General features: G+C 40.6%; 1 protein-coding gene across 5 annotated transcripts in view; it reads left to right on the forward strand.

Annotated features, from left to right (window-relative positions):
• LOC132873115 (fibrillin-2) overlaps window positions 1–18,473 on the forward strand; it is a 170,232-nt gene that overhangs the window by 101,184 nt on the left and 50,575 nt on the right. For all 5 annotated transcript variants that reach the window (XR_009651532.1, XR_009651533.1, XM_060908372.1 and 2 more), the window contains exons 30-43: window positions 52–177; window positions 559–684; window positions 3,793–3,915; window positions 4,187–4,309; window positions 4,512–4,637; window positions 5,640–5,762; window positions 5,870–5,992; window positions 7,661–7,822; window positions 7,946–8,014; window positions 8,411–8,536; window positions 9,090–9,215; window positions 11,382–11,534; window positions 11,624–11,695; window positions 11,803–11,928. Coding sequence is in view for 3 of the 5 variants with exons in the window: in XM_060908372.1 (XP_060764355.1) it covers window positions 52–177; window positions 559–684; window positions 3,793–3,915; window positions 4,187–4,309; window positions 4,512–4,637; window positions 5,640–5,762; window positions 5,870–5,992; window positions 7,661–7,822; window positions 7,946–8,014; window positions 8,411–8,536; window positions 9,090–9,215; window positions 11,382–11,534; window positions 11,624–11,695; window positions 11,803–11,928 (1,704 nt within the window). In the remaining 2 variants the exon portion in view is untranslated. The remainder of the gene's footprint in view (window positions 1–51; window positions 178–558; window positions 685–3,792; window positions 3,916–4,186; window positions 4,310–4,511; window positions 4,638–5,639; window positions 5,763–5,869; window positions 5,993–7,660; window positions 7,823–7,945; window positions 8,015–8,410; window positions 8,537–9,089; window positions 9,216–11,381; window positions 11,535–11,623; window positions 11,696–11,802; window positions 11,929–18,473) is intronic.

Here is an 18,473-nt window from a genome sequence, read left to right on the forward strand (position 1 = left end):
AGGTAAAGAGCCGCTTACCAGCTGTTGCACTCTGTCTATGTCTTTCTCCAGATGTGGATGAATGCGAAGAAGAGCCTGATATATGTGATGGTGGTCAGTGTACTAACGTTCCTGGAGAATACCACTGTGACTGTTATGATGGATACATGTCATCCATGATCACAAAAACTTGTATAGGTAAGTAGATTTGTAGACGTGTTTATTATAACGTGTACGTTCATCTATTAATATATAGAGTCTATTGACGAAATCCATTAAACATACAAATATAATGTAGAAATAATGACAGGAATGCAGCAGTCTAACTATCAAATAGAATCAGAGTCTAGCTATGAACCATGCATATGACAATGACATTCTTTTCACATGCTCTAAACATTTCCTGCGTTACATACTGTCAACACATTCATCTGACTACAGTAATATGGATTGTTGAGTAGTGGGTCTTTTTGACCATCTGTCAGCCATATTTAGTCAGGGCTTCATTTTTTTTTTTTGTGAAGTATCTTGACATGAGGCTTGGAGGAGGATCACTGCATGCTTGTGTGATATCTCCAGATGTGAACGAGTGTGAGCTCAGTGCCAACATCTGCGTGTTTGGAGAGTGCGAGAACACGAAGGGTTCATTCATCTGCCATTGTGAGGTCGGCTACTCTGTGAAGAAGGGTTCCTCAGGCTGCACAGGTGAGCTGGCTCTGTCTGAAAAAAAAAAAAAAAATATATATATATATATATATATATATATATATATATATATATATATATAAAATTTACCAGCTGGGAGGTCCGTATGGTGAAATACCGTGACCGAGGTCTTGAAAGTACTGAGCGAAGCCCTCTGGGCCGAGGTCAGTATTCAAGGCCGAGGTCACGGTATTTCACCATACGGACCGACCTTAAGCTGGTAAATAATATATTTTTTTTCTTTACCAAATTCTAACCGAAAACGAGAGCGCCCGAAAGGGAAAACCGAGCCGAGCCGCCATTTTGAATCCTCATTCACGGCTGTAATGCAAATGGCTTCCTCCTCGGTATACAAGTGCACTTCCATGGCAGGAAAAAAAAAAAACTACATTTTGCCACCTATGTAGTCCCCTATTTATACAAAATTGAGTCATTCAGGATTCAGCCATGTTTTTGCCCGGTGTTAGCAAGTTACAGGTTTTTAGCTTTCTCCTGAAATGTTTTCTTTTATTTCTTCTTCCTCAGGGTAGTAAAACTCGCTTTCGCTGTGAACACTGTCGTTATCGCTATCCATGCTGTAAAATTAATGATATTCTCCTGAGAAATACTGGCAAAAATTTATAACATTTTTGATAAAAATCTTAGAGAAACAGAGCATTTTTTTTTTTGCAAATTCAAAAAAATAAAAACTTTAGCGTCTGACAAAATCATTTCCACTTAGAATGTAAACAAACCGGTGAAATGACAGTAGCCATTTGTGAAAAATGCTATAATAATCATTTTTGAAAAATAAAAAAGATACAGTCTTACCATGAATTACTTTCATTCCATATTTTGTTTCTTTTTTGTTGTATTTTTTTGGGTTTTGTTTTCGAGTAGAGTTTTTATTTTGCCCTCGGTTGGTTCAGTAACACGCTCCACCATTTTCTTCTTCTTCAGGGTTTTTTTGTTTTTAGCAGTTGGCAAACCAACATAAAGCTAGACTGCCTTTCAGATTTTTCAAGTTTAGGTCATAAAAAGAATTTTCCCCGACACCCAGTTATTTTTGTTTAGTGGACCGAATGCTACTGAATTCGAATCACAGATCTCATCTCATCTCATTATCTCTAGCCGCTTTATCCTGTTCTACAGGGTCGCAGGCAAGCTGGAGCCTATCCCAGCTGACTACGGGCGAAAGGCGGAGTACACCCTGGACAAGTCGCCAGGTTATCACAGGGCTGACACATAGACACAGACAACCATTCACACTCACATTCACACCTACGGTCAATTTAGAGTCACCAGTTAACCTAACCTGCATGTCTTTGGACTGTGGGGGAAACCGGAGCACCCAGAGGAAACCCACGCGGACACGGGGAGAACATGCAAACTCCGCACAGAAAGGCCCTCGCCGGCCACGGGGCTTGAACCCGGACCTTCTTGCTGTGAGGCGACAGTGCTAACCACTACACCACCGTGCCACCCGAATCACAGATGTCGAATTTTATTATTTTTAAAAAAAAATAGAACAATTAATGAATTTAAGGGCACGTGGCCCGAAATTCTCAGCTATTTTTTCTTGCTTCACCATGACCCAATTCAAGATACTACGTCATGCATGACGTGGTGGGCTTCCCTGTTTGTGCAAGGCATTGTGGGATACAAATTTGAAACAGGAGAGAAAAATGGAGGATGTGAGTGTGCGAATGAAACGTAGAAGACCGACTACAGTAACGGGAAAGTGAAAAGACGTTATGTTGCGAAGGAAAGGAAACGCAGGACCAAACTAATAAATATCGGCGGCCAGCGAGCCCTTCGGCGTGATCAGCTGTTCGTTTAGCGACAGAATGATGGAACAGTCAGTGCACAATCAAAGGTAAACCTGTAGATGGCAGTAATGCAACACTGGATGCCACATGATGGAAAACCTAACAGAAGAAGGAAAAGAAGAAGAAGCAGGTAAACCTGCGCATGCGCACACCGGATTTACTCTGTCTTCTTGACTGCGCGAAGCGAGCGATTTCATGCACATTATTTGCTCGGGAATCCCTTCAAATTAAATAACTTCCCAGCCACAGAATGGCCTGGGTTTTTTTTTTTTGAGCTATTGCAGAAATAAGCATATATCACAATGCCCAAATTTCAGAGGGAACTAAATTTCACTGACTTTATGAAATTGAAAGGCCGTCTAGCTTTAAAGGCGCATCATCACCACCGACTGAACTGGAGTGTGGGACAGGAGATATTGGGGGTGGGGGGGAGGTGGAGACTATATTCTTTTAGCTATTTCTGTTTTTTTTAAATACTTGATAAAGTCATATACACTACCGTTCAAAAGTTTGGGGTCACTTTGAAATGTCCTTATTTTTGAAAGAAAAGCACTGTTCTTTTCAATGAAGATCACTTTAAACTAATCAGAAATCCACTCTATACATTGCTAATGTGGTAAATGACTATTCTAGCTGCAAATGTCTGGTTTTTGGTGCAATATCTCCATAGGTGTATAGAGGCCCATTTCCAGCAACTCTCACTCCAGTGTTCTAATGGTACAATGTGTTTGCTCATTGCCTCAGAAGGCTAATGGATGATTAGAAAACCCTTGTACAATCATGTTAGCACAGCTGAAAACAGTTGAGCTCTTTAGAGAAGCTGTAAAACTGACCTTCCTTTGAGCAGATTGAGTTTCTGGAGCATCACATTTGTGGGGTCGATTAAATGCTCAAAATGGCCAGAAAAAAAATGTCTTGACTATATTTTCTATTCATTTTACAACTTATGGTGGTAAATAAAAGTGTGACTTTTCATGGAAAACACAAAATTGTCTGGGTGACCCCAAACTTTTGAACGGTAGTGTATCTGACTTGATGCACTCCACTATTTTGTTTTTCTCTACTCACGGTATATGAGATGATAACCTAGTAGTAGAGTAACCAATCAGAGCACATGATTGCTCATGTTCAGTGAATGTGGACAGAATAATCATGTTTATTATTTGTGTGTACATGCTAGGTCACAATTATCTTTTATTTTAAGAAATGATCATACCCGGCATTAGTATACATGCAAAATGCAATAGTGCCACTGGCAAATGCAATAGAAAACACTGACAACAATGCATTCTTTTAATAGATGTTGATGAGTGTAAGATCAATGCCCACGACTGTGCCGTACATGCCACCTGTGTCAACACGCCTGGAAGCTTCCAGTGCTCCTGCAAAGAGGGATGGGTAGGCAATGGAGTAAAATGTACTGGTAAATATCATGCCCATCACCTCTGTTTGAAAAGGTAGAGAGAGAGAGGGAGAATTTTGTCACTCAATAATGTTTAGCAAATACATTTTTAGCAACTTTTCATTAAAAAAAAAGTTAAACTCACAGAATATAATCATAGTCTGATGTTTATTAAAAATAACCCTAACAGAGGATTCAGCTTACAGCGTCATTTCTGTAGCTGTAAGATGGCTTTTTACCTGCAGACATGGAATCTGCCTTGTTTCATACAGTATGTTTTGGGTCATTTTAGATGTGGATGAGTGCAACAATCAGACCCACAGGTGCAGTCCTAATGCTGAGTGCATGAACACACCCGGCTCTTACCGCTGTGCCTGCTCAGAGGGTTTTATAGGAGATGGCTTTACATGCCAAGGTAAGAGGTAAAAAAGAAGACCACATAGTGTTAGGGAAAGGTGTAGATCTTAAAACTGCGGATACTAATAATTGTTACGTAATCTAAAGTACATTTTTACTGTGTGGTTATAATTAAAATAATTAAAGTTGTAGTATACTGTAAATACAGTGTGAGACATGAACTCGCACCACTCTCTGTTCTTTTCTGTAATGTTATGCAGACATAGATGAGTGCACTGAGAATACTGAACTGTGTGAGAACGGACAGTGTCTAAACATCCCAGGAGGCTATCGCTGTGACTGCGAGATGGGCTTCACTCCAACCCCTGACAGCAGAGCTTGCCAAGGTTGTGCATTCTACACTCACATGTCAGATTTACGACTTTATTCTGTTGTTTACTATATTTCTGTGAGCAAAAATACGTCTCTGCTAAAAACACTTTAAAAGTCTTGCATGAATTAATTCGAAACCATGATCGATCAGCTAGAATTGGTGCTAGGAGATTTGGAAGCATATAAAATAAGTACATAAGCAAAAGTATATCAAAATAAGCAGTGCAGTTTATCTGTGGGAAAAAAAACAAATAAAGTTAACACAAAAAGTTTGAATAAACTACAACTACTAAGAGCATTAGAACATATATATGTGTGTGTGTGTGTGTGTGTTATTTACCAGCTGGGAGGTCTGTATTGTGAAATACCGTGACCGAGGTCTTGAAAGTACTGAGCGAGGCCCTCTGGGCCGAGGTCAGTATTCAAGGCCGAGGTCACGGTATTTCACCATACGGACCGACCTTAAGCTGGTAAATAATATATATTCTTTACCAAATTCTAACAGAAAACGAGAGCGCCTGAAAGGGAAAACCGAGCCGAGCCGCCATTTTGAATCCTCATTCACGGCTGTAATGCAAATGGCTTCCTCCTCGGTATACAAGTGCACTTCCATGGCAGGAAAAAAATACATTTGCCGCCTATGTAGTCCCCTATTTATACAAAATTGAGTCATTCAGGATTCAGCCATGTTTTTGCTCGGCGTTAGCAACAGTTAGAGGTTTTTAGCTTTCTCCTGCAATGTTTTCTTTTATTTCTTCTTCCTCAGGGTAGTAAAACTCGCTTTCGCTGTGAACACTGTCGTTATCGCTATCCATGCTGTAAAATTAATGCAACAAATGCAAAAATATGTTGACAAAAAATTGCTACTATGTTTGTTGTTGTTGTGAACGAGTGAGTCACCAAAGGTCCGTAACCGGGGCCCGGATCGTAGGATTCCGGACCGCTCGCGAGCCAATCAGAGTGCGTGATTTGATGGACACCGGACCGCGAAAAAAATAATATGTCATATTTTGCAGATATCGATGAGTGCTCCTTTCAGCAACTTTGCGTGTTTGGTATATGTAAAAACCTCCCTGGCTTGTTCCGCTGCATCTGTGACGAAGGCTATGAGTTAGACAGATCAGGGGGCAACTGCACAGGTACATGTTATTTCAACACACAGCTTTCATGAAGCTTTAAATCCCTTCTCCATTTGTCTCTTGGGAAGATTTGCCATGTGATCGCTAACCTTTTTGTTTCTGAACAGATGTTGATGAATGCTTGGACCCTATAAACTGTGTGAATGGACACTGTGTGAACACACCAGGCTCTTATGAATGTAACTGCCCTACAGACTATGAACTTAACCCAACTGGAGTCGGCTGTGTTGGTGTGTATGTTTATTGCTGTTGTTGTACAGTGTCTTGCAAAAGTACTCATCCCCCTTGGTGTTTGTCCTGTTTTGTCGCATTACAAGCTGGAATTAAAATGAATTTTTGGAAGGTTTGATTTACACAACATTCCTACCACTTTAAAGGTGCAAATAATTTTTTTAATTGTGACACAAACAATAATTAAGATGAAAAAACAGAAATCTGGCGTGTGCATAGGTATTCACCTCCCCCCAAAGTCAATACTTTGTAGAGTCACCTTCTGCGGCAGTTACAGCTGCAAGTTTCTCGGGGCGTGCCTCTATTAGCTTAGCACAGGGGTTTTCAAAGTGTGGGAGAGTCAGCCCCCCCTCAGAGAGCAAATAAACAACAGCGCCCCCCCCCCTTACAATTTTTGTTGTTGATATACTTAATGTTCCATTCGTATTTTAAAAAATGGTTGTTGTACACATTTTTATTTTTTTCTTTTACACATTTTAAACATATGAGCTTTTTTAAAACCTCTTTTTTTACACATTTTAAACATCTGTGCTTTTTAAAACCTCTTTTTTTACACATTTTAAACATCTGTGCTTTTTAAAACCTCTTTTTTACACATTTTAAACATCTGTGCTTTTTAAAACCTCTTTTTTACACATTTTAAACATCTATGCTTTTTTAAAACATCATTTTTTTACACATTTAAAACCTCTTGTTTTACACATTTTAAACATCTGTGCTTTTTAAAACCTCTTTTTTACACATTTTAAACATCTGTGCTTTTTAAAACATCTTTTTTACACATTTTAAACATCTATGCTTTTTTAAAACATCATTTTTTTACACATTTAAAACCTCTTGTTTTACACATTTTAAACATCTGTGCTTTTTAAAACATCTTTTTTTACACATTTTAAACATCTGTGCTTTTTAAAACCTCTTTTTACACATTTTAAACATCTGTGCTTTTTTAAAACATCTTTTTTTTACACATTTTAAACATCTGTGCTTTTTTAAAACCTCTTTTTACACATTTTAAACATCTGTGCTTTTTTAAAACCTCTTTTTACACATTTTAAACATCTGTGCTTTTTTAAAACCTCTTTTTTACACATTTTAAACATCTGTGCTTTTTTAAAACATCTTTTTTTTTTTTTACACATTTAAAACCTCTTGTTTTACACATTTTAAACATCTCATAGCATCGTTAGCTAGCACCTCTTGGCAGACAACACACTGTGGCAGTGGAGCATCTTCAGATCCAGTCCATGAAAATCCAAACTTTAAATAATCATGGTCATACTTCCTTCTTTTTTTGTTTGGCCCAGACTCCGTCTCCTCACTCACTGTAGATTTAGGTACTAAAAATCGATCCATTTTGTCTCTGGCAAAGGCTAGCTGAAGTTCGCTAAATGTCCGCAATAGTAACTTATTCTGGTTTATTTTTCCTCACGTTGCACCCCCCCTGAAGAACTCTGGCGCCCCCTAGGGGAGGCGCGCCCCACACTTTGAAAAGCCCTGGCTTAGCACATCTAGCCACTGGGATTTTTGCCCATTCCTCAAGGCAAAACTCACGTCTCCACACCTTCAAGTTAGATTATGTAGAAATTTGTAAACCGAACATGAATGCACCGTTATTCTTTTCTTTTAGAATTAATATCTTATTTCTTATTTTCTTGCATTGTTAGACCCACGTGTAGGGACCTGTTTCCTGGAGGTGGTGAACCGTGGGCGCACTGGCCTAGCCTGCAGTGTGGAGCTGGGCGTTGGGGTCAGTCGCTCATCCTGCTGCTGCTCCCTGGGCCGAGCCTGGGGAAACCCCTGTGAACTCTGCCCTCCTGTCAACTCCTGTGAGCACTCTTCTATTATGATATTAAATATATTATCTTATTTAGTATGCCGTATTAGGCATAGATTAATATGGACTAATGAAAAGTGACACCTTTCTTCACCACTATGTCCTATGTTTTTAGCGGACTATAACACACTGTGTCCAGGAGGAGAGGGATTCAGGCCCAACCTAATTACCATTATATTGGAGGGTAACTTTCCGAGCACTAAAGTACCGTAGTATATACTTTGTTTTGTCAAGTTATATGCCATATCACCTGGTTATATAATTTTCAATAAAATTACCAAATAATTTGTTTTAGATAGCACATCACCTGTTTAAATATGAGCTCGATCTGCCACAACTTCAGTGAAATCCTTCTTGTAATCTTGATGTCTCTCACATTTGTTGGATTTGTTGCTTTAATAGACAATTATCATTTTATAATTATGCTTGGTATGCGATGTAAAGTACTACTACTACTAATAATAATAATAGGTTATTAACATGAGTTGCTATTTAACATTAAAATATTCAAACAGGCCTAAGGTGTTCTTTTGATGTCATGTTTATGAGGAATTAAAAATGTTGATCGGTTTGTCTTCAGACATAGATGAGTGCCAGGAGCTTCCTGGTCTGTGCCAGGGCGGAAACTGTATCAACACCTTTGGCAGCTTCCAGTGTGACTGTCCAAATGGCTACTACCTCAATACAAACAGCCGTATTTGTGAGGGTGAGTATGCTGTGCTGACGAGTATATTGCTTGTAGTTTTTTGCTTTTTTAATGAAATTTCACCAAGCAGGGGAGACAGATTATTCTGAGGACATTCAATTCTGGGATGAAAAGTGGTTACGAAAGATAAGTTTTCATGTGTAACAGTAGGTTTTTGTTGACTCCATGCGACTGTCTAAGGCTGAATTAATTACACAACTGACCTTAACAGTGATGTCCTCATTATGTGCGTTCATTTAAATTTGAACCCCACCTCTCGCTCGAAGTCAGCTGGGATTGGCGCCAGCTTCCCCTGCAACCATGACGGATAAGCGGTATAGATGATGGATGGATGGATGAAGTTCATGTTGTGCTTAGAGTTTTTATTTGTTTTCTGTGATTGTTTATGCTAGGAATACATAGGTCCTAAATCTGTAAACTCATGAATATACATTAAATGTCTTTGCATTTGTACAAAGAGGCAAGGTAGAGCTCACTGTACAGGTGGATTAATCTAAAGAAGCTGTGAAGGATTAATACAAGGAATACATTTATTATATTTTTCTATCTGCAGATATTGATGAGTGTTTAGCAAATCCTGGGATCTGTGGTCCAGGCACATGCTACAACACACTCGGCAATTACACTTGTGTGTGTCCTCAGGATTACATGCAGGCTAATGGAGGCAACAAGTGCATGGGTATGTAGCAAAATTATGACGTATTTCTATTGTCATTTGAAAAAACAGTACTTACAGTGGTGCTTGAAAGTTTGTGAACCCTTTAGAATTTTCTGTATTTCTGCATAAATATGACCTAAACATCATCAGATTTTCACACAAGTCCTAAAAGTAGATAAAGAGAACCCAGTTAAACAAATGAGACAAAAATATTATACTTGTTCATTTATTTATTGAGGAAAATGATCCAGTATTACATATCTGTGAGTGGCAAAAGTATGTGAACCTCTAGGATTAGCAGTTAATTTGAAGGTGAAATTAGAGTCAGGTGTTTTCAGTCAATGGGATGACAATCAGGTGTGAGTGGGCACCCTGTTTTATTTAAAGAACAGGGATCTATCAAAGTCTGATCTTCACAACACATGTTTGTGGAAGTGTATCATGGCACGAACAAAGGAGATTTCTGAAGACCTCAGAAAAAGCGTTGTTGATGCTCATCAGGCTGGAAAAGGTTACAAAACCATCTCTAAAGAGTTTGGACTCCACCAATCCACAGTCACAGATTGTGTACAAATGGAGGAAATTCAAGACCACTGTTACCCTCGGTGGCATGGTGGTGTAGTGGTTAGCGCTGTTGCCTCACAGCAAGAAGGTCCGGGTTCGAGCCCCGTGGCCGGCGAGGGCCTTTCTGTGCGGACTTTGCATGTTCTCCCCGTGTCCGCGTGGGTTTCCTCTGGGTGCTCCGGTTTCCCCCACAGTCCAAAGACATGCAGGTTAGGTTAACTGGTGACTCTAAATTGACCGTAGGTGTGAATGTGAGTGTGAATGGTTGTCTGTGTCTATGTGTCAGCCCTGTGATGACCTGGCGACTTGTCCAGGGTGTACCCCGCCTTTCGCCCGTACTCAGCTGGGATAGGCTCCAGCTTGCCTGCGACCCTGTAGAACAGGATAAAGCAGCTAGAGATAATGAGATGAGACTGTTACCCTCCCCAGGAGTGGTCGACCAACAAAGATCACTCCAACAGCAAGGCGTGTAATAGGCGGCAAGGTCACAAAGGACCCCAGGATAACTTCTAAGCAACTGAAGGCCTCTCTTGCATTGCCTAACGTTAATGTTCATGAGTCCACCATCAGGAGAACACTGAACAACAATGGTGTGCATGGCAGGGTTGCAAGGAGAAAGCCACTGCTCTCCAAAAACAACATTGCTGCTCGTCTGCAGTTTGCTGAAGATCACGTGGACAAGCCAGAAGGCTATTGGAAAAATGTTTTGTGGACGGATGAGACCAAAATAGAACTTTTTGGTTTAAATGAGAAGCGTTATGTTTGGAGAAAGGAAAACACTGCATTCCAGCATAAGAACCTTATCCCATCTGTGAAACATGGTGGTGGTAGTATCATGGTTTGGGCCTATTTTGCTGCATCTGAGCCAGGACGGCTTGCCATCGTTGATGTAACAATGAATTCCGAATTATACCAGCGAATTCTAAAGGAAAATGTCAGGACATCTGTCCATGAACTGAATCTCAAGAGAAGGTGGGTCATGCAGCAAGACAACGACCCTAAGCACACAAGTCGTTCTACCAAAGAATGGTTAAAGAAGAATAAAGTTAATGTTTTGGGATGGCCAAGTCAAAGTCCTGACCTTAATCCAATCGAAATGTTGTGGAAGGACCTGAAGCGAGCAGTTCATGTGAGGAAACCCACCAACATCCCAGAGTTGAAGCTGTTCTGTACGGAGCAACGGGCTAAAATTCCTCCAAGCCGGTGTGCAGGACTGATCAACAGTTACCGGAAACGTTTAGTTGCAGTTATTGCTGCACAAGGGGGTCACACCAGATACTGACAGCAAAGGTTCGCATACTTTTGCCACTCACAGATATGTAATATTGGATCATTTTCCTCAGTAAATAAATGACCAAGTATAATATTTTTGTCTCATTTGTTGAACTGGGTTCTCTTTATCTACTTTTAGGACTCGCGTGAAAATCTGATGATGTTTTAGGTCATATTTATGCAGAAATATATACAATTCTCAAGGGTTCACAAACTTTCAAGCACTGTATCTGTTATTTAACTGACCTCACTGTACCATTTGTTTCCTTTCTTGTTTTGCTCTTATTTAAATTCTTCGTCCTCTATTCTAGTCACAACTACATGAGACAGAATTTATCTTATGCTTTCTAGACATGAGGAAAAGCCTTTGCTTTCGCAATTACAATGGCACCACATGTGAGAACGAGCTGGCCTTCAACATTACACACCACATTTGCTGTTGTGGTTACAACATGGGCAAAGCCTGGAACAAACCCTGTCAGGCATGTCCCATACCAGGCACTGGTCAGTCTGCAGAACGCACACTAAAAGTGGCAGATATCTTAAAAAGATGCATGCACAAGATTGAAACTCATCTCTGTTTCTTGCTTTAGAGGACTTTCACACTCTTTGTGGAAATATTGCACCAGGGTTTGAAATTAACATTGAAACTGGAAAACCAGTGGGTAAGGCTTTCACTTTTTAATTGTATTTTATATCAGAGTAATGTTTGTGGTTTGCAGCAGTTTGTATGAACTGACTATATGATTGTAACTGATTGTTTGATATTCAGATATTGATGAGTGTCGAGAGATTCCAGGGATCTGTGCCAACGGTGTATGCATCAACCATATTGGAAGCTTTCACTGTGAATGTCCAAGAGGATTCATCTACAATGATTTGCTACTTATATGTGAAGGTTTGTAACCCCTTCACATCTGTTTAAACACCTAAAATCAAAACAAATATATCTTGCGATGTTGTTTTGTTCTAAGACAAAACTGGATCTATAATTTTAGAACACTTTTACATGCCTTACATTTCTCTATTCTGCTGATCAATTATACATACAGTATGTATACTCACAGGAATGCTGGTATTTTGCCCATGCCCTTTATAAACTTCTCATCTCATCTCATTATCTGTAGCTGCTTTATCCTGTTCTACAGGGTCGCAGGCAAGCTGGAGCCTATCCCAGCTGACTACGGGCGAAAGGCGGGGTACACCCTGGACAAGTCGCCAGGTCATCACAGGGCCGACACATAGACACAGACAACCATTCACCCTCACATTCACACCTACGGTCAATTTAGAGTCACCAGTTAGCCTAACCTGCATGTCTTTGGACTGTGGGGGAAACCGGAGCACCCGGAGGAAACCCACGCGGACACGGGGAGAACATGCAAACTCCGCACAGAAAGGCCCTCGCCGGCCACGGGGCTCGAACCCAGACCTTCTTGCTGTGAGGCGACAGCGCTAACCACTACACCACCGTGCCGCCATTATTATTATTATTATTATTATTATTATTATTCAAACACATTCAATGGAACAATTATAGATTTTACAAAAAGTTAAGAACAGGAGGTAACTTACCAATATTGAATACTGATTCTCATCGAATGTAATTCAATGTTCTGTCAATCTACTGTACATGTACAAAGTCAAAGTTCGAACAGTTCAAGTTCAAAGTTACTTTTGGTCGTAGTTAATTGTTACATTGCAGTTGTTCAAGACAAAAGGGCTTTGCTAAGTGAAGTCCATGAGTGAAGTCCTCTTGTAAAAGTCTCCATCACTTTTCCTCACCTCTAAATAGAACTTTGACAATATTTCCGCTATTGCTCTCTTTTCCAGTTTTTCGATGTCCGTTGGTATGTTTTTCTCTTGTAAATAGGTGTGAAGAATATCCAGTGAAGTTTTGGTAGCCTTTTGGGTGTTCAGTGCGTCTGTCTCTTTAAATCTTCAGCTTTTAATGAAGCAAACCTCGCAGCCATTTTTGTGAACAAATTGCCAGTCACTTGCGAGCGTGGAAGTTTTACACCTCCAACGTGTCTCTTTTCCAGTTTTTTGATGTCCGTTGCTATGTTTTTCTCTTGTAAATATGCATGTTTATATACAGTGGTACGCAAAAGTTTGGGCACCCCTGGTCAAAATTGCTGTTACTGTGAATAGTTAAGCAAGTTGAAGATGAAATGATCTCCAAAAGACAAAGTTAAAGATGACTCATTCCCTTTATATTATAAGCAAAAAGAATTTTTTATTTTCATCTTTTACGTTTTCAAAATGACAAAAAAGGAAAAGGGCCCGAAGCAAAAATTTGGGCACCCTGCATGGTCGGTACTTAGTAACACCCCCTTTGGCAAGTATCACAGCTTGTAAACACTTTTTGTAGCGAGCTAATAATCTTTCAGTTCTTACCTGGGGGATTTTCACACATTCGTCCTTGCAAAAGGCTGCCAGTTCTACAAGTTTCTTGGGCTGTCTTGCATGCACTGCTCTTTTGAGATCTATCCACAGATTTTCAATGATGTTTAGGTCAGGGGACTGTGAGGGCCAGGGCAAAACCTTCAGCTTGTGCCTCTTGAGGTATTCCATTGGAGATTTTGAGGTGTGTTTTGGATCGTCTTATTGTAGGACCCATCCTCTTTTTAACTTCAACTTTTTTACAGATGGTGTGATGTTTGCTTCCAGAATTTGCTGGTATTTATTCAAATCCATGCTTCCCTCGACCAATGAAATGTGCCCTGTGCCACTGACTGCAACACAACCCCAAAGCATGATCGATCCACACCCATGCTTCAGAGTTGGAGAGGTGTTCTTTTCCTGGAATTTGGCACCCTTTTTTCTCCAAACATACCTTTGCACATTGTGTCCAAAAAGTTCTATTTTGATTTCATCAGTCCACAGGACTTGTTTCCAAAATGCATCAGGCTTATTTAGCTGTTCATTTACAAGCTTCAGACGCTGAATTTTGTGGCTAGGACGCAGGAACGGTTTTCTTCTGATGACTCTTCCATGAAGGTCATATTTGTTCAGGTGTCGCTGCATAGTAGAACAGTGCACCACCACTCCAGGGTCTGCTAAATCTTTCTGAAGGTCTTTTGCAGTCAAACAGGGGTTTTTATTTGCCTTTCTAGCAATCCAACGAGCAGTTCTTTCAAAAAGTTTTCTTCATCTTCCAGACCTCACCTTGATCTCCACTGTTTCTGTTAACTGCCATTTCTTAATAACATTACAACCTGAGGAAACAGCTACCTGAAAACACTTTGCTACGTTCTTGTAGCCTTCTCCTGCTTTGTGAGCATCAATTATTTTATTATTCAGAATGCGAGGGAGTTGCTTAGAGGAGCCCATGGCTGTTGATTTTAGGGACAAGTTTGAGGAGTCAGAGAATTTACACAGCTTTGAAATCTGCATCATCTGACCTTTCCTAATGAAGAATTTGAACAAGCCACAGCTCAATAAGCTCATTAAGGTCTGGAACCTTGGTAAAAGCTACCTGAGAACTCAAATGTATTGGGGTGCCCAAACTTTTGCATGGTGTTCCTTTTCTTTTTTCACTCTCCAATTGTACAAAGCAAAAATAATACACAAATCTTGCAGAAAATGCTGAAAAGAAATGTCTCGTCTTTACCCTTATGCCTTTTGGTGATCAGTTCATCTTCTGCTCACTTAACAATTCACAGTAACAGACATTTTCAATAAGGGTGCCCAAACTTTTGCATGCCACTGTATATAATGAAGTTTTGGTAGCCTTTCGGGTGTTCAGCACATCTTTAGTTTCAGTTTATTTATTTAGTGATTAAACCAAGCACTGAATTAACCCCGTCTTCTCTCTCTCCCGGCCGACAAAGAAATTATTGTGCGCCTGTGCAACAGACAAGTTTTGTCATTGGATCTTCACGTGTGAGGTCGTGTTGGCTTGATAACGTGCAATATTCTAACAATATTGCACGCTCATTCTTCATTGGGGAGAGTGGTGTCATACATAGAGGATAAGGGATACAGTCGGAGGAAAATGTTTGTACACCCTTTGGAATTTTTTACATTTCTGCCTAAATTGGTCATAAAACATCATCTGAACTCTCCAGCAATCTTAAGAATGAACAAACAGTGTCTGCTTGAACTAAAACCACCCAAACATTTGCGTTTTATCATATTTTTATTGACCATAAGATGGAATTATTCACAGGATAGGGAGGCATAAGTAAGTACACCCTTTGATTTAGTAGCTGGTTGACCCTCCTCTGGCTGCAATAACTTCAACCAGACGTTTCCTGTAGTTGCAGACTAGACGGGCACAACGATCAGGAGAAATCTTGCACCATTCCTCTTTGCAAAACTGTTGCAATTCAGCAAGATTCCTGGGATGCCTGGAATGGATGGCTTTCTTGAGGTCATGCCACAACATCTCGATTGGATTGAGGTCGGGGCTTTGACTGGGCCATTCCAGAACGTGAATTTTGTTCTTCTGAAACCATTCTAATGTCAACCTGCTTCTGTGTTTAGGGTCATTGTCCTGTTGCAGGACCCATCCTCTTTTGAGTTTCAACTTTTTGACAGATTGCCTCAGGTTTTTCTGCAAAATATCTTGATATACTTGAGAATTCATTTTCCCATTGATTATAGCCAGTTGTCCAGGCCCAGAGGCAGCAAAGCACCCCCACACCATGATGCTACCGCCGCCATACTTGACGGTGGGGATGAGGTTTTGCTGATGGTGTGCTGTACCGAGTTTCCTCCACATCCTCCATGATGTGGTGTGTTCCCCCCAAACAATTCAACTTTGGTTTCATCAGACCACAATATGTTTTTCCAGTGGCGCTGAGGAGCATCCAAATGCTTTTTCGCGAACTCCAAACGAGCAGAAATGTTCTTTCTGGACAGCAATGGCTTCCTCCGTGGCCTTCTCCCATGAATCCCATTCTTGTTCAGTGTCTTTCTTATAGTAGATGTGTCCACAGAGATGTCTGCATGTTTCAGTGATTTCCTCAAGTCTTCAGCGGACACTCTTGGATTCTTTTTTACCTCATTGATGATGACTCGCAGTGCCTTCGGAGTGATCTTCGCAGGGCGGCCACTCCTTGGCAGAGTAACAACCGTTCCAAATTGTCTCCATGTATACACAATTTTTCTAATTGTAGACACATGAACACCAAGGGTCTTAGAGATGGTTTTGTAACCCTTTTTAGCTTTATACAAATCAATTATTTTGTGTCTTAAGGCCCGGTCACACAGCACTCCGCGTCTATATCACGTACAAAAAGATACAAAAATCTGGTGGACGTGGTCGTAAGTGGTAATTTTTGGTCAATTTTGGCTTTGCCGTGCTTTGTACGGGGTATGGCCGTCGGCGGCTGTTTCACTGCTGCAGCACTGCCAAATCACGGGTAACCGCGGCTCAGCGTCGTTGGAAGAGCGGCTTGCTGCGCATATAAAAGCGGTAGGATATGTTGAGCCTGTATCAGTTGGTTCTGTTGGTGCTGGAGCATTAAGATGAGGACATCACAGCGTTGAGGGTTCATGTTCACCCCTTGACATCTAGACTGCAAGTGCCGAGGTCTTAGAAAATTACGGTATTTACATGCCGCAAATCAGAAGTGATGCAGAAGTGATTAGACAGTGATCAATCGAATTTAGAACTTGTTTGAGACGTCGTTTAACGGGCTTAGACAGTGCTATGTACGCGGAAAAATCCATTTCTCAGTGATAAGCCGCTAAACACACGCTATATCCCGTGATACCAACGCGTAACACCCGTCCGATGACCGTGCTCTGCCCGTGATAGACTGCCAAACTTTCGCGTCTTACCACGTCTCCCCAAGTTTTAATAACGGCCGGGACACTGATTATCACGTGTTTTTCACCCGTGTTGCACGTCTTTACCACGTGTGCCGGCCGTGGTTGTCCGCGGTCTAAAGTTTTGAGCAGTCCAAAACTTTTTGCCGCGTCCGACGCCGTTCCGATTTTCCCCTGCGTCCTGTCACGTCTGTATATCGACTGTAACACGTCTTAAGTTCGACATCAACACGAACAATATCGTCTGCTTCACGGGAGAGCACTTTTTGACGGGTTTTGGCCGTGATAAAGCCGTAAAGCGCTGTGTGACCGGGCCTTTAAGTCTTCAGACAGCTCCTTTGAGCGAGGCATGATGCACAGAACATGCCTCTCATCAAAACACACTTTTTAGCTGGTTTTCCAGTGGGGTGGGTAGCTTACGACACACCTCAGTGATTGGACATCAGGTTGGCTCACACCTGAGTCAAATTGTTTAATCATCTAATTAGCTCTTGGATGAGCCTTAGCTAAGGGTGTACTTACTTATGCCTCCCTATCCTGTCAATATTTCCATCTTATGGCCAATAAAAATATGATAGCATGTAATTGTTTGAGTGGTTTTAGTTCAAGCAGACACTGTTTGTTCATTCTTAAGATTGCTGGAGAGTTCAGGCGATGTTTTATGACCAATTTAGGCAGAAATGTAAAAAATTCCAAAGGGTGTACAAACATTTTCCTCCGACTGTATGATGGGAATATTACATGCCATCAATAAACCCACTAGAAGGGAATAGGATACATGTTTTTATTCCATGGGAAAAGTGGCCCGTATGTATAATAATAAGATATATAGTCCCAGTCAAAAGTTTGGGGACACATACTTGTTTGTAGGTTTTTTCTGTATTTTAACTATTTTCTACATTCTAGAATAATACTGAAGATGTCAAAACTATGAAATAACATATGGACCATATACGGAGTTATGTGGTAAACAAAAAAAGTGTTAAACAATATGTTTCATATTTTAGATTCTAGGGGCGGCACGGTGGTGTAGTGGTTAGCGCTGTCGCCTCACAGCAAGAAGGTCCGGGTTCGAGCCCCGTGGCCGGCGAGGGCCTTTCTGTGTGGAGTTTGCATGTTCTCCCCGTGTCTGCGTGGGTTTCCTCCGGGTGCTCCGGTTTCCCCCACAGTCCAAAGACATGCAGGTTAGGTTAACTGGTGACTCTAAATTGACCGTAGGTGTGAATGTAAAGCAGCTAGAGATAATGAGATGAATGAGATGAGATGAGATTTTAGATTCTTCAAAGTAGCCACCGTTTACCTTAATGACAATTTGTACACTATTGGCATTATCTTAACCAGCTTCATGAGGTCGTCACCTGGAATGCTTTTCAATTAACAGGTGCCTCGTCAAAAGTTAATTAGTAGAGTTTATTACCTTCTTAATGCATTTGAAATCAAACAGTAAATAATAAATAATAAAAATACAGTCAGTAGCCCTATTCCACAACTGTAATAATCCATATTATGCCAAGAACCACTCAGCTAAGTAAAGAGAAACAACATCAGTCATTACTTTAAGACATGGTGTCTTTTCATGAATTAAAAGAAAAGAAAAGAACCATTGAATTAGAAGGTGTGTCCAAACTTTTAACTGGTCCTAACAATCAGCAGCTGCAATGCTAC

Source organism: Neoarius graeffei, chromosome 25 (genome assembly GCF_027579695.1).
Source record: "Neoarius graeffei isolate fNeoGra1 chromosome 25, fNeoGra1.pri, whole genome shotgun sequence".
Lineage (NCBI taxonomy): Eukaryota > Metazoa > Chordata > Actinopteri > Siluriformes > Ariidae > Neoarius > Neoarius graeffei.